General features: G+C 44.3%; 1 protein-coding gene across 2 annotated transcripts in view; it reads right to left on the minus strand.

Moving 5' to 3' along the window:
- LOC139419007 (FHF complex subunit HOOK-interacting protein 1A-like) overlaps nt 1–12,594 on the minus strand; it is a 48,308-nt gene that overhangs the window by 3,528 nt on the left and 32,186 nt on the right. For both annotated transcript variants that reach the window (XM_071168821.1, XM_071168822.1), the window contains 5 exons: nt 10,081–10,160; nt 9,094–9,296; nt 3,666–4,736; nt 3,133–3,311; nt 117–237 (listed from right to left, as the gene is read on the minus strand). In XM_071168821.1, coding sequence (XP_071024922.1) covers nt 117–237; nt 3,133–3,311; nt 3,666–4,736; nt 9,094–9,296; nt 10,081–10,160 — 1,654 coding nt within the window. The remainder of the gene's footprint in view (nt 1–116; nt 238–3,132; nt 3,312–3,665; nt 4,737–9,093; nt 9,297–10,080; nt 10,161–12,594) is intronic.

Below are 12,594 nucleotides of genomic sequence, written 5' to 3' on the forward strand. Positions count from 1 at the left end.
GCTCATAGGATAGCTCACAATAAAGCTCAGAATTCAACATTGAACAAATCTTTACTAACATGGAACCGGATATGTAGGACAGAGCATTATGGGTACTGTAGTTAATCAAGTTTCACCTTGACCCTTGAGTGAACTCTCCCTGGCCAGGAGGCAGTGCTGGGCGGAGGTGATCAGCTCTGGGAAGTCCTTCTTGGTCGAGGCCTGCTGCTCTATCTGGTTCTTAAGGGAGGCTAGTACCTGATATGGAAACACATATATAGTAACATCAGTAGAACATCAGACAGGAAATACAGTGCCTTCAGAAAGTATTCACACCCCTTGACTTTTTTGTTGTGTTACAAAGAGGGATTAAATATGGATTTAATTGTAACGATCTACACCAAATACTCTGTCAAAGTGGAAGAAAAATGTGAACATTTATTAAAACGTTTATGACAAATAAAACACTAATACATCTTGATTAGATAATTATTCACCCACTGAGACAATACGTGTTAGAATCACCTTTGGCAGTGATTACAGTTGTGAGTCTTTCTGGGTAAATCTCTAAGAGCTTTGCATAGCTGAATTGTACAATATTTGCCCATTATTATTCAAGATATTATTCAAGCTCTGTCAAGTTGGTTGTTGATCATTGCTAGAAAGCTATTTTCAAGTTTTAGCCATAGATTTTCAAACCGATTTAAGTTAAAACTGTAACTCGGCCATTCAGGAACATTCAATGTCCTCTTGGTAAGCAACGGCAGTATAAATATGGCCTTGTGTTTTAGGTTATTTTCCTGCTGAAAGGTGAATTAGTCTTCCAGTGTCTGTTGGAAAGAAGACTGAATCAGGTTTTCCTCTAGGACTTTGCCTGTGCTTAGCTGTATTCCATTTATTTTTATCCTAAAAAACTCCTTAGTCCTTGCCGATGACAAGCATTCTCATAACATGATGCAGCCAACACCATGTTTGAAAATATGAAGAGTGGTAATCAGTCATGTGTTGTGTTGAATTTGTCCCAAACAAAGCTTTGTATTCAGGGCCAAAAAAGTTATTTTCTTTGCTTCATGCTTTGCAGTATTACTTAAGTGTCTTGTTGCAAACAGAATGCATGTTTTGGAATATTTTTTATTCTGTTCAGGCTTCCTTCTTTTCACTCTGTCATTTAGGTTAGTATGGTGGAGTAACTACAATGTTGTTGATCTATTCTCAGCTTCCTCATTACACAGCCATTAAACTCTGTAACCGTTTTAAAATCATCATTGGCCTCATGGTGAAATCCCTGAGCAGTTTCCTTCCTCGCCGGCAAATGAGTTAGGAAGGACACCTGAATCTTTGTAATGACTGGGTGTCACCATGCTCAAATAAATATTCAGCGTTTGCTTTTTAACATTTTATCTACCTATCAATGCCCTTCTTTGCGAGGCATTGAAAAACCTCCCTGGTCTTTGAATCTGTGCTTGAAATGTATTACTTGACTGAGGGACCTTACAGATAATTTTATGTTTGGGGTAGTCATTCTGAAATCCTGTTAACCACTATTATTGAACACAGAATGAGTCCATTCAATTTATGTGATTTGTTAAGCACATTTTTACTCCTGAACTTACTTAGGTTTGCCATAACAAAGGGGTTGAATACTTGGACAATACATTTCAGCATTGAATTTTTTATTACATTTCAAAAACGTTCTACTAACAAAATTCCACTTTGATATTATGGGGTATTTTGTGTAGATCAGTGACACAAAATCTAAATTAAATCCATTTTAAATTCAGGCTGTAACACATCAGAATATGGAAAAAGTCAAGGGGTGTGAATACTTTCTGAAGGCACTGTAGCTGCCAGAGCACAGAAAGTACAGGATAAATATTGTATCAAAGCTACAATGAGGTAGTCTCGTTCGGCTATCCTGATCTCACGAGCTTACCTTGAAACAAGATGGTGGATCAATGAGATCACCATGCTGAATTGTTTCGTTTTTTTGCACGCATAAAACATTGTATTGAGAAAAATGAATGCGATCGTTGCATTTCCACAGCGCAAGACGCCTTATCAAAGAAAGTGTACATTTGTTTTGACTGAATTAAGCCAACAGGCTTTGCGTACTTGATGCCAAGAGTATTGCTATACACACTATCAGGTGTAAAACGGGTAGCTTTTGTATAAAAGCATATCACACGATTGAAAACAAAACCAGAGGCATAAACCAGACAAAACAAGGGCATTAAGCAAGACAAGACACACTGATGATGAGAGAACCAAACCGTATTCATCTCCATGACAAACAATCCACCTCTTTTAATCTGGACCCTAATGAAAATGAAGTACCCAGTGTTTGTACGTCAACAACTCGCCATCCCCTTTCATCCCCATCCAAACATTCCCTTTAATGCGAGCTTTCAAACATCCCCATTCCATTTTGATTTACTTGTTTACACATCCTCTATTCAATTATGCATGAATCAGCCGACAGGAGAGAAAAACACTGTGTTAAAGTCTCACTAGACTTGTTTCACAGCCATTTTGAACTCTGTTTTCATTGCCACGTTAAGTGTACGCCGCTCATAGGTTGCGTCCCAAATGGCACCCTATCACCTATATAGTGCACTACTTTTACCCCGGGTCCATAAGGCTCTGGTTAAAAGTAGTGCACTATATTGGGAATAAGGTTCCATTTGGGACACAACATAGTATTCATAATCTCCTCTCTAATTAATACTATTCATAACGGATCCCTCCTCTCAAACTTCTAACAGGTTTTCTGGTTGTTTCATGAGTCTCCAAAGGTTTAAACAGCTTAGAGCGGTGAGAGTGAAAAGCAAACAGTTTTTTGGGGGAACGTTTTTACACCTCTAATGCTTACTAAATGGAGCAGAGTGAAATGTTTACTAAGAGAGTTGTCTCTCTTTTGAGTAGGCGTGCATTGCAGTGTCTATGATGAGCATTTTAACAGTAGGACTGTGTCCATCTCTGCCTCAAAGTCAATGAGAGAGAACAAAGGATACAGATAGACTGAAAGTCAAAACATAGTCAGAGATAGATGGACAGACACACTGACAGAATTAATGGAATCTAGGAGCGGGAGTGGACACTGGGCTGGTGACAGTCACACTCACAGTCGTGCACACACACACACACTATCTGTACCTGATAGAGTGAGCGCACGCTGGGCTGGAACACCATGTTGGTGTTGAGGAGGAAAGATTGCAGCAGGGGCTGGGGGTAGGCAGCCAGCTGGGCCAGTATACCAGTCAGCAGGAGGTTGACATGGAGAGAGTTATCCAGCATGTTCTCCAGACGTGACAACAGCACACTGACAAATGGCCCTACAGGAAGAGAGAAAGAGAGTCTTCACTCAGATTGTCAAACCTGGTTAAAGATCAAGAACAAGCCTTAAAGTAAGGCAGATAATACTTCAATCTACACAGGAAGAGAGAGAGAGAGAGACTTTACTCAGACTGAAGTTTTATCTGTCTTACTTTAAGGCTGGTTATTTAACCAGGTTTGACAGTCTGAGTAAAGCCTCTCTCTCTCGCTATGAGTCAAATGCATTGTAAGATAACCACGTTGTGATTCTTCAGCAAATTCTTGACACGTGTTAGAGAGCTGACCTTCAAACCTGGTGAAGATATTGTACAAAAGTTAAGGCTTTTATTTCTGAGTATGTTGTTTTATCTTACCTGTAAAAGGCACAGAATGACTCCTAGTGCTCCCACTGCGGAGCTTGGTCCCAAACAGGGACAAGTGCTGCTTCTCCAGCTCAGGCGTATCCACAGAGAAGGAGCTGAAGTCCACCTCGTCCTCCTCCATGGGGGTGACAACAGGATTCCGGAACTCTTTGTCCACCGTTTTCACAGGGCTGCTCCCCCCAGTCCCAGCCTCGTCTCTGCCCAGCGTACGAATCAGCTCCTCGTACTGATCCATGAGGTCGTCCCCCACCTCAGTAGCCAAGGGGCTCTGGAGGTTGGAGTTGTGGTCCGTAACATGAGCTTTGACCTCCTTTGACCCCATTGTGACCTCCGAGCTGTTGACCTCCATGTTGGTGGGATGGAGTGGAAGACTCAGGCCATTGCTGAGGGGGACCTCATCCTTCTCCTGTAGACTGGATACTTTGAAATGGTCCTCCTCAAGGTTAAATTCTGAGTCCATTTCAGATTCCGGTAGTGTCTCCCTGCTGGGTCTGCGGCGATCCACAGTATCGCGGGCGTCCTTCTTTGCCACAAGGTCGTAGACCATGACATCATCCTGGAAGTCGGACTCCTCGATGTAGGAACCCTTAACCAGCATGATGGCAGTCCTCCTCATCTCCTGGATGTGTTTGGGCGGCTCGGCTGCAGGCGGCTGTGGAGGTCTACTACTCTCAGCAGCAGCAGCCTCGGGGGACACCACCGGACCGGCATCATAACTATCGTCCCACTCCAGCTCTAGTTGATTAGTAGGGGCTGGGTCTGTGGTCTGGGGCGGGCAGGGGGGACGAGGCCGTGGATGTGGATGTGACCTCTTGGGGTTGACTGTCTGGGCTTGGCGTCCCCTGGCCCCAGCCTCCTCCAGGGCACTGGGTTGGTACTCCTCTGGAGGGGGGTCCTCTCCATCGTAGGGGGCTGACCACACCTGGCAGGCCCGGGTGCAGCTGCTGATGCCCAGGCGGGCGTTGTAAAGGTAGTGCAGGTAGTTGACGTCCAGGTAGATCTCAGAGCCGATGACGCAGGAGTAGCCCGAGCCATCCTCCTCCAAAAAGGACTCCTCGGTCTCTGAAAAACAGACAGAAAGACAGGGAGCACTACAAGTCAGTAATGGATCTAACAGTGATAGACAGAGAGACACAAACACACAGAGAGACAGACACAGACAGAGACAGACAAACAGTGAGACAGAGACAGACAAAGAGAGACAGAGAGAGAGAGAGAGACAGAGACAGAGAGAGACAGAGACAGAGAGAGGCAGAGACAGAGAGAGACAGGCAGGCAGACAGACAGGAAACAGAACAAGTCAGTGCGATGAATAATATAACTAATCCTGGCTGACACACTGCGCTGCATGCGCACTGAATTCACGCACAGCAGAACTAATGACGTTGACAATTAACCACAGGAGGCTAAACTGATTTAATTGAGATTTAATGAGTTGATAAAAACACTTTCTAATAAGGCCTCTTATGTTATTAATCTGACAACATGAGACTTCATGTAAAAATCAAACAGAACCATAACTGATGGATGTTTGAATGACTCTTAATAAGGAATAGTAAATGGATAGGAATAATGCAGTATCAATAGAACGCGTTCTTCTACGGGGATAGGAATAATGCATTATCAATAGAACACGTTCTACTACGGGGATAGGAATAATGCAGTATCAATAGAACACGTTCTACTACGGGGATAGGAATAATGCATTATCAATAGAACACGTTCTACTACGGGGATAGGAATAATGCATTATCAATAGAACATGTTCTACTACGGGGATAGGAATAATGCATTATCAATAGAACATGTTCTACTACGGGGATAGGAATATCAATAGAACATGTTCTTCTACGGGGATAGGAATAATGCATTATCAATAGAACGCTTTCTACTACGGGGATAGGAATATCAATAGAACATGTTCTACTACGGGGATAGGAATATCAATAGGACATGTTCTACTACGGGGATAGGAAACTACATTCAGCGGACCATTTTTGTCTGAGCAAATGGGCGGAAAATAATCGTAATAATTTGTACACTGCAAATTGACCACAACTAAGCGCAAACAGAGATTGTATCTATTATTTTATTTGTGGGAATACTTGGTAAAAGATTTCCTAGATTAAATAATTTATTTGCTGAATTCCTGGTGATTTTACAGACTTCTTGGGGAGCCAAAAAAAATCACTTGCGGGGCCAGTTTGGCACACAGGGCAGAGAGAGGCAGAGAGGCCTGTTGCCGACAGCATTTCCTGTTGTACTATATACACTGCTCGAAAAAATAAAGGGAACACTAAAATAACACATCCTAGATCTGAATGAATGAAATATTCTTATTATATACTTTTTTCTTTACATAGTTGAATGTGCTGACAACAAAATCACACAAAAATTATCAATGGAAATCAAATGTATCAACCCATGGAGGTCTGGATTTGGAGTCACTCAAAATTAAAGTGGAAAACCACACTACAGGCTGATCCAACTTTGATGTAATGTCCTTAAAACAAGTCAAAATGAGGCTCAGTAGTGTGTGTGGCCTCCACATGCCTGTATGACCTCCCTACAACGCCTGGGCATGCTCCTGATGAGGTGGCGGATGGTCTCCTGAGGGATCTCCTCTCAGACCTGGACTAAAGCATCCGTCAACTCCTGGACAGTCTGTGGTGCAACGTGGCGTTGGTGGATGGAGCGAGACATGATGTCCCAGATGTGCTCAATTGGATTCAGGTCTGGGGAACGGGCGGGCCAGTCCATAGCATCAATGCCTTCCTCTTGCAGGAACTGCTGACACACTCCAGCCACATGAGGTCTAGCATTGTCTTCCATTAGGAGGAACCAACCGCACCAGCAGGGCCAACCGCACCAGCATATGGTCTCACAAGGGGTCTGAGGATCTCATCTTGGTACCTAATGGCAGTCAGGCTACCTCTGGCGAGCACATGGAAGGCTGTGCGGCCCCCCAAAGAAATGCCACCCCACACCATGACTGACCCACCGCCAAACCATGTTGGAGGATGTTGCAGGCAGCAGAACATTCTCCACGGCGTCTCCAGACTGTCACGTCTGTCACATGTGCTCAGTGTGAACCTGCTTTCATCTGTGAAGAGCACAGGGCGCCAGTGGCGAATTTGCCAATCTTGGTGTTCTCTGGCAAATGCCAAACGTCCTGCACAGTGTTGGACTGTAAGCACAACCCCCACCTGTGGACGTCGGGCCCTCATACCACCCTCATGGAGTCTGTTTTTGACCATTTGAGCAGACACATGCACATTTGTGGCATGCTGGAGGTCATTTTGCCGGGCTCTGGCAGTGCTCCTCCTGCTCCTCCTTGCATAAAGGCGGAGGTAGCGGTCCTGCTGCTGGGTTGTTGCCCTCCTATGGCCTCTTCCACGTCTCCTGATGTACTGGCCTGTCTCCTGGTAGCCCTCCATGCTCTGGACACTACGCTGACAGACACAGCAAACCTTCTTGCCACAGCTCGCATTGATGTGCCATCCAGGATGAGCTGCACTACCTGAGCCACTTGTGTGGGTTGTAGACTTCGTCTCATGCTACCACTAGAGTGAAAGCACCGCCAGCATTCAAAAGTGACCAAAACATCAGCCAGGAAGCATAGGAACTGAGAAGTGGTCTGTGGTCACCACCTGCAGAACCACTCCTTTATTGGGGGTGTCTTGCTAATTGCCTATAATTTCCACCTGTTGTCCATTTGCACAACAGCATGTGCAATTTATTGTCAATCAAGTGGACAGTTTGATTTCACAGAAGTGTGATTGACTTGGAGTTACATTGTGTTGTTTAACCTTTTACGACTAGAGGGCAGTATTTTAATTTTTGGATAAAAAACGTTCCCGTTTTAAACAAGATATTTTGTCACGAAAAGATGCTCGACTATGCATATAATTGACAGCTTTGGATAGAAAACACTCTGACGTTTCCAAAACTGCAAAGATATTGTCTGTGAGTGCAACAGAACTGATGTTACAGGCGAAACCCAGATAAAAATCCAATCAGGAAGTGCCGCATTTTTTAAAACCGCCTCATGCCAATGACTCCTTATATGGCTGTGAATGAGCTACGAATGAGCTTACGTTTTCTACGTATTCCCCAAGGTGTCTACAGCATTGTGATGTATTTTTACATTGTGATGTATTTTCTAACCCTAACCCTTGAAGAATAGCCGTAAGGGACCACATTTAGCAAGTGGTCACATGATGTCTCCCGCAGAAAATCTTGCGTAAAATACTGAGGTAGCCATTTTTCCAATCGCTTCTTATGAGAAACCAATTGCCTCGACGGATATATTATCAAATAGATATGTTAAAAACACCTTGGGGATTGATTCTAAACAACGTTTACCATGTTTCTGTCGATATTATGGAGCTAATTTGGAAAAAAGTTTGCCGTTGTCGTGATAGCATTTTCCGGTCGATTTCTCAGCCAAGCATGATGAACAAACGGGAGCTATTTCGCTTACAAAAATAATATTTTTGGAAAAAAGGAACATTTGCTATCTAACTGGGAGTCTCCTGAGTGAAAACATCCGAAGTTCTTCAAAGATAAATGATTTAATTTGATTGCTTTTCTTATTTTCGTGAAAATGTTGCCTGCTGCCAGCAGAGCCTAGCATAGCATTATGCCATAATAAACTTACACAAATGCTTGTCTAGCGTTGGCTGTAACGCATATTTTGAAAATCTAAGATGACAGTGTGATTAACAAAAGGCTAAGCTGTGTCTCAATATATTTCATTTGTGATTTTCATGAATAGGAACATTTTCTAGGGGTATTTATGTCCACTGCGTTATGCTAATTCGTTTGAGGCTATGATTACGCTCCCGGATCCGGGATTGCTAGTTTAAGTGTTCCCTGTGTGGTTTGTGTTTTGTTGGTTTTAGGTAAATACCACCTCCACAAATTAGGTCAAAGCGCTCGCCACCAACAATGTTATGACTAGTCGCAACTCAGTGAAGGAACTTTTTGTGTGTTGGAGATTTTGGCTCAGCGTAGAGCTCATTGAAGTTGCGATTGTGAATACAGAAGAGAGGGAAGTGTGAATCAGATTAGGATCAAATGTGATCTTAATTTGTTTCGTCTACTCAGACTAAGCTGCAGCACATGGCCTAAAATCCCAAACACAAATATTCAGGCCACTTGAAACAAAGGAAACTAGATTGTCTATCTCTCGACCTATAATAATGAAACCCACTGTTAAAATCCTTCAGAAGTAACAGTTTATTCTCTGAGAATCATTGATGCATTCAAAAGATCACCTTCAAATAGAAAGCAACTGGTTAAATAGGGGGTTAATTCCACTTTACCTCCGCATGCGGCACGTTACACTGTCTTGTCCTAGTGATAGGCATATATAAAGTACAGAACCATCTAGAAATCTCCAGTGAACCTATCTTACCCATGGTGCCAGTGTTAGGACTGTTGTCTGTACCCTTTGACCAGAGGATGGAGTCCAGCTGTCTGAGGGGTGGGGGGCTGTGTTCGGGGGAGCAGCAGGAGGGTGTGAGCGCCAGGATCTTAGCGGCCGACACAGAGTAGAAGTCTCTCTCCTTCACCACACGTCTCTGGCTCAGCATCATGTGATTACAGGGAATCAGGTACCTGGAGAACCAGAGGAGGGGGGGTAGATCCTGTTAGGGAGCCCCAGCAGGGGGAACTGAGACTTGGGTTAGGAGGAGGACGGGGGGTTATGGTTGTACCAAGAAATGCAGATAGGTCGGTGTTTGGGTGTTAAGGAGTAAAAGCGGAGTAAGGTCTCATCACATTGTAAACCAATCAGCTGTGAGAAACTGAATTTGTAAGTGTGTGTACACATCAACTAGGTATACAGGGCCTCCCGGGTGGCGCAGTGGTCTAGGGCACTGCATCGCAGCGCTAGCTGTGCCACCAGAGACTCTGGGTTCGTGCCCAGGCTCTGTCGCAGCCGGCCGCGACCGGGAGGTCCGTGGGGCGACGCACAATTGGCCTAGCATCGTCCGGGTTAGGGAGGGTATGGCCGGTAGGGATATCCTTGTCTCATTGCACACCAGCGACTCCTGTGGTGGGCCGGGCGCAGTGCACGCTAACCAAGGTCGCCAGGTGCACGGTGTTTCCTCCGACACATTGGTGCGGCTGGCTTCCGGGTTGGATGCGTGCTGTGTTAAGAAGCAGTGTGGCTTGGTTGGGTTGTGTTTCGGAGGACGCATGGCTTTCGACCTTCGTCTCTCCCGAGCTCGTATGGGAGTTGTAGCGATGAGACAAGATAGTAATTACTAACAATTGGATACCACGAAATTGGGGAGAAAAGAAAAAAAACTAGGTATACAAAGAAAGACATCAGACACCCCAAATGTTCCATATAATATCCTCATGAACATAGAACATGGAACAGGCCCCACACACTCACCTCAAGATGAGCTGCAGCATCACATCCTCACAGTACAGTCCAATGAGAGTCTGGAACAGCGCCAGAGACACAGTACCCAGCTGGAAAACACCAAGAAGATAAACATCACAAGATGAAACAAAGGCCTCAGAGGACCGGAATACATCACAAGGCTGGATTAACAAGTAAGAGATTACCAAGGCTGAATTTCAAAATGGCTGCCTGTGGCGCGTGGCATCATACCTGTTTAAATGTTGCAGAGTGACCATGGACAGCCTGAAGTCACAGCATTTGACGATACTTGTTTAGTAAGTATCCCTGATGCAACTTCACTTAGTTGGCATGTAACCAGCTAATACTGCCCCTATGTCCTTAATGTGTTATATTTTAGGCATGGTGTATGTCTTGATTAAGTTGGATTGTGTGGAAACAGGTGTATGCCTGCCTATCTGTCGGAGTTGCTGACAGCTGAATAATGATAAGAGTAAGGAAATGTCTGTCCATTTGAGGGTTTGGAATGGGGCGACTCACCAAGAGTGAGTCGACCTGGCCAACGCTTTCGACTCTGTCAATCACCGCATTCTTATCAGCAGACTCAATAGCCTTGGCCTCTCAAATGACTGCCTCGCCAGGTTCACCAACTTCTTCTCAGATAAAGTTCAGTGTGTCAAATCAGAGGGCCTGTTGTCCGGACCTCTGGCAGTCTCTATGGGGGTACCACAGGGTTCAATTCTCGGGCCGACTCTTTTCTCTGTATATATCAACGATGTCGCTCTTGCTGCGGGTGATTCCCTGATCCACCTCTACGCAGACAACACCACTCTGTATACATCTGGCCATTCATTGGACACTGTGTTAACAAACCTCCAAACGAGCTTCAATGCCATACAACACTCCTTCCGTGGCCTCCAACTGCTCTTAAACGCTAGTAAAACTAAATGCATGCTTTTCAACCGATCGCTGCCCGCCTGCCCGACTAGCTTCACTAGTCTGGACAGTTCTGACTTAGAATATGTAGACAACTACAAATACCTAGGTGTCTGGTTAGACTGTAAACTCTCCTTCCAGACTCATATTAAACATCTCCAATCCAATATCAAATCTAGAATCGGCTTCCTATTTCGCAACAAAGCCTCCTTCACTCATGCTGCCAAACATACCCTCAAAAAACTGACTATCCTACCAATCCTCGACTTTGGCTATGTCCTTTACAAAATAGCCTCCAACATTCTACTCAGCAAACTGGATGCAGTCTATCACAGTGCCATCCGTTTTGTCACCAAAGCCCCATATACCACCCACCACTGCGACCTGTATGCTCTCATCAGCTGGCCCTCGCTACATTTTCGTCGCCAGACCCACTGGCTCCAGGTCCTCTATAAGTCTTTGCTATGTAAAGCTCCGCTTTATCTCTGCTCACTGGTCACCATAACAACACCTACCCGTAGCACGCACTCCAGCAGGTATATCTCACTGGTCATCCCCAAAGCCAACACCCCCTTTGGCCGCCTTTCCTTCCAGTTCTCTGCTGCCAATGACTGGAACAAATTGCTAAAATCACTGAAGCTGGAGACTTATATCTCCCTCACTAACTTTAAGCATCAGCTGTCAGAGCAGCTTACCGATCGCTGCAGCTGTACACAGCCCATATGTAAATAGCCCATCCAATCTACCTACCTCAGCTCCATATTGTTTTTTACTTTTTTACTCTTTTCCACACCAGCATTTCTACTTGCACATCATCATCTGCACATCTATCACTCCAGTGTTAATTTGCTAAATTGTAATTACTTCGCTACTATGGCCTATTTATTGCCATACCGCCTTACGCCATTTGCACACAGTGTATATAGACTTTTTCTATTGTGTTATTGACTGTACATTTGTTTATTCCATGTGTAACTCTGTGTTGTCCTTTTCAAAACCATCAATGTTAAATGGGCTGCAGGTATCAGAGAAGTGTTGTTTTCTACCCTGTAGAGTACAAATCAGCCCAGGAGCGTTTTTCACAGTTGAGTAGTCCTGTGAAGAGAGCACTTGAACGTTTCAATTGACAAGCCTCTGTTTGATGTTAATGAATGAAGCCTTTCCAGCAATTCCCCCTGTTTGAACTAGACATTACATTTCCTAATATTTACTTGCCTTGTATCATGAGTCCAATGACTAATTAGATAGTTATTGCGCATTTCCATGGCAACAATCTGCTGTCTTTGATACTGACATTTTAAATATTCGCTTAAATTATTAGGAAACGGCCTCTGGGGAAACTATTTTACTCCAAAACAAGTCTCAGTTATTTTAAACATGAGCATGAGCATAGCAGCAAGATTCACAGACAACTTTCTGAAGGATCTAATTTATGTCAGGTTGAGGAGGCCTGGCTATTTACTAAGTGTTATTAGGAGACTCTATGTTGAAATATGCACAGTAATCAATATGTTTTGCAACTGTGTGCGGTTGTGTGTACTTGTGAGTGCTAGCACGAAGGCTCACGGATCTGAAAAGGGATGTTGACATATGTGCTGAGCAGGTGCC

This window comes from Oncorhynchus clarkii, chromosome 10, assembly GCF_045791955.1.
Source record: "Oncorhynchus clarkii lewisi isolate Uvic-CL-2024 chromosome 10, UVic_Ocla_1.0, whole genome shotgun sequence".
In the NCBI taxonomy this organism is placed as follows: Eukaryota; Metazoa; Chordata; class Actinopteri; order Salmoniformes; family Salmonidae; genus Oncorhynchus; species Oncorhynchus clarkii.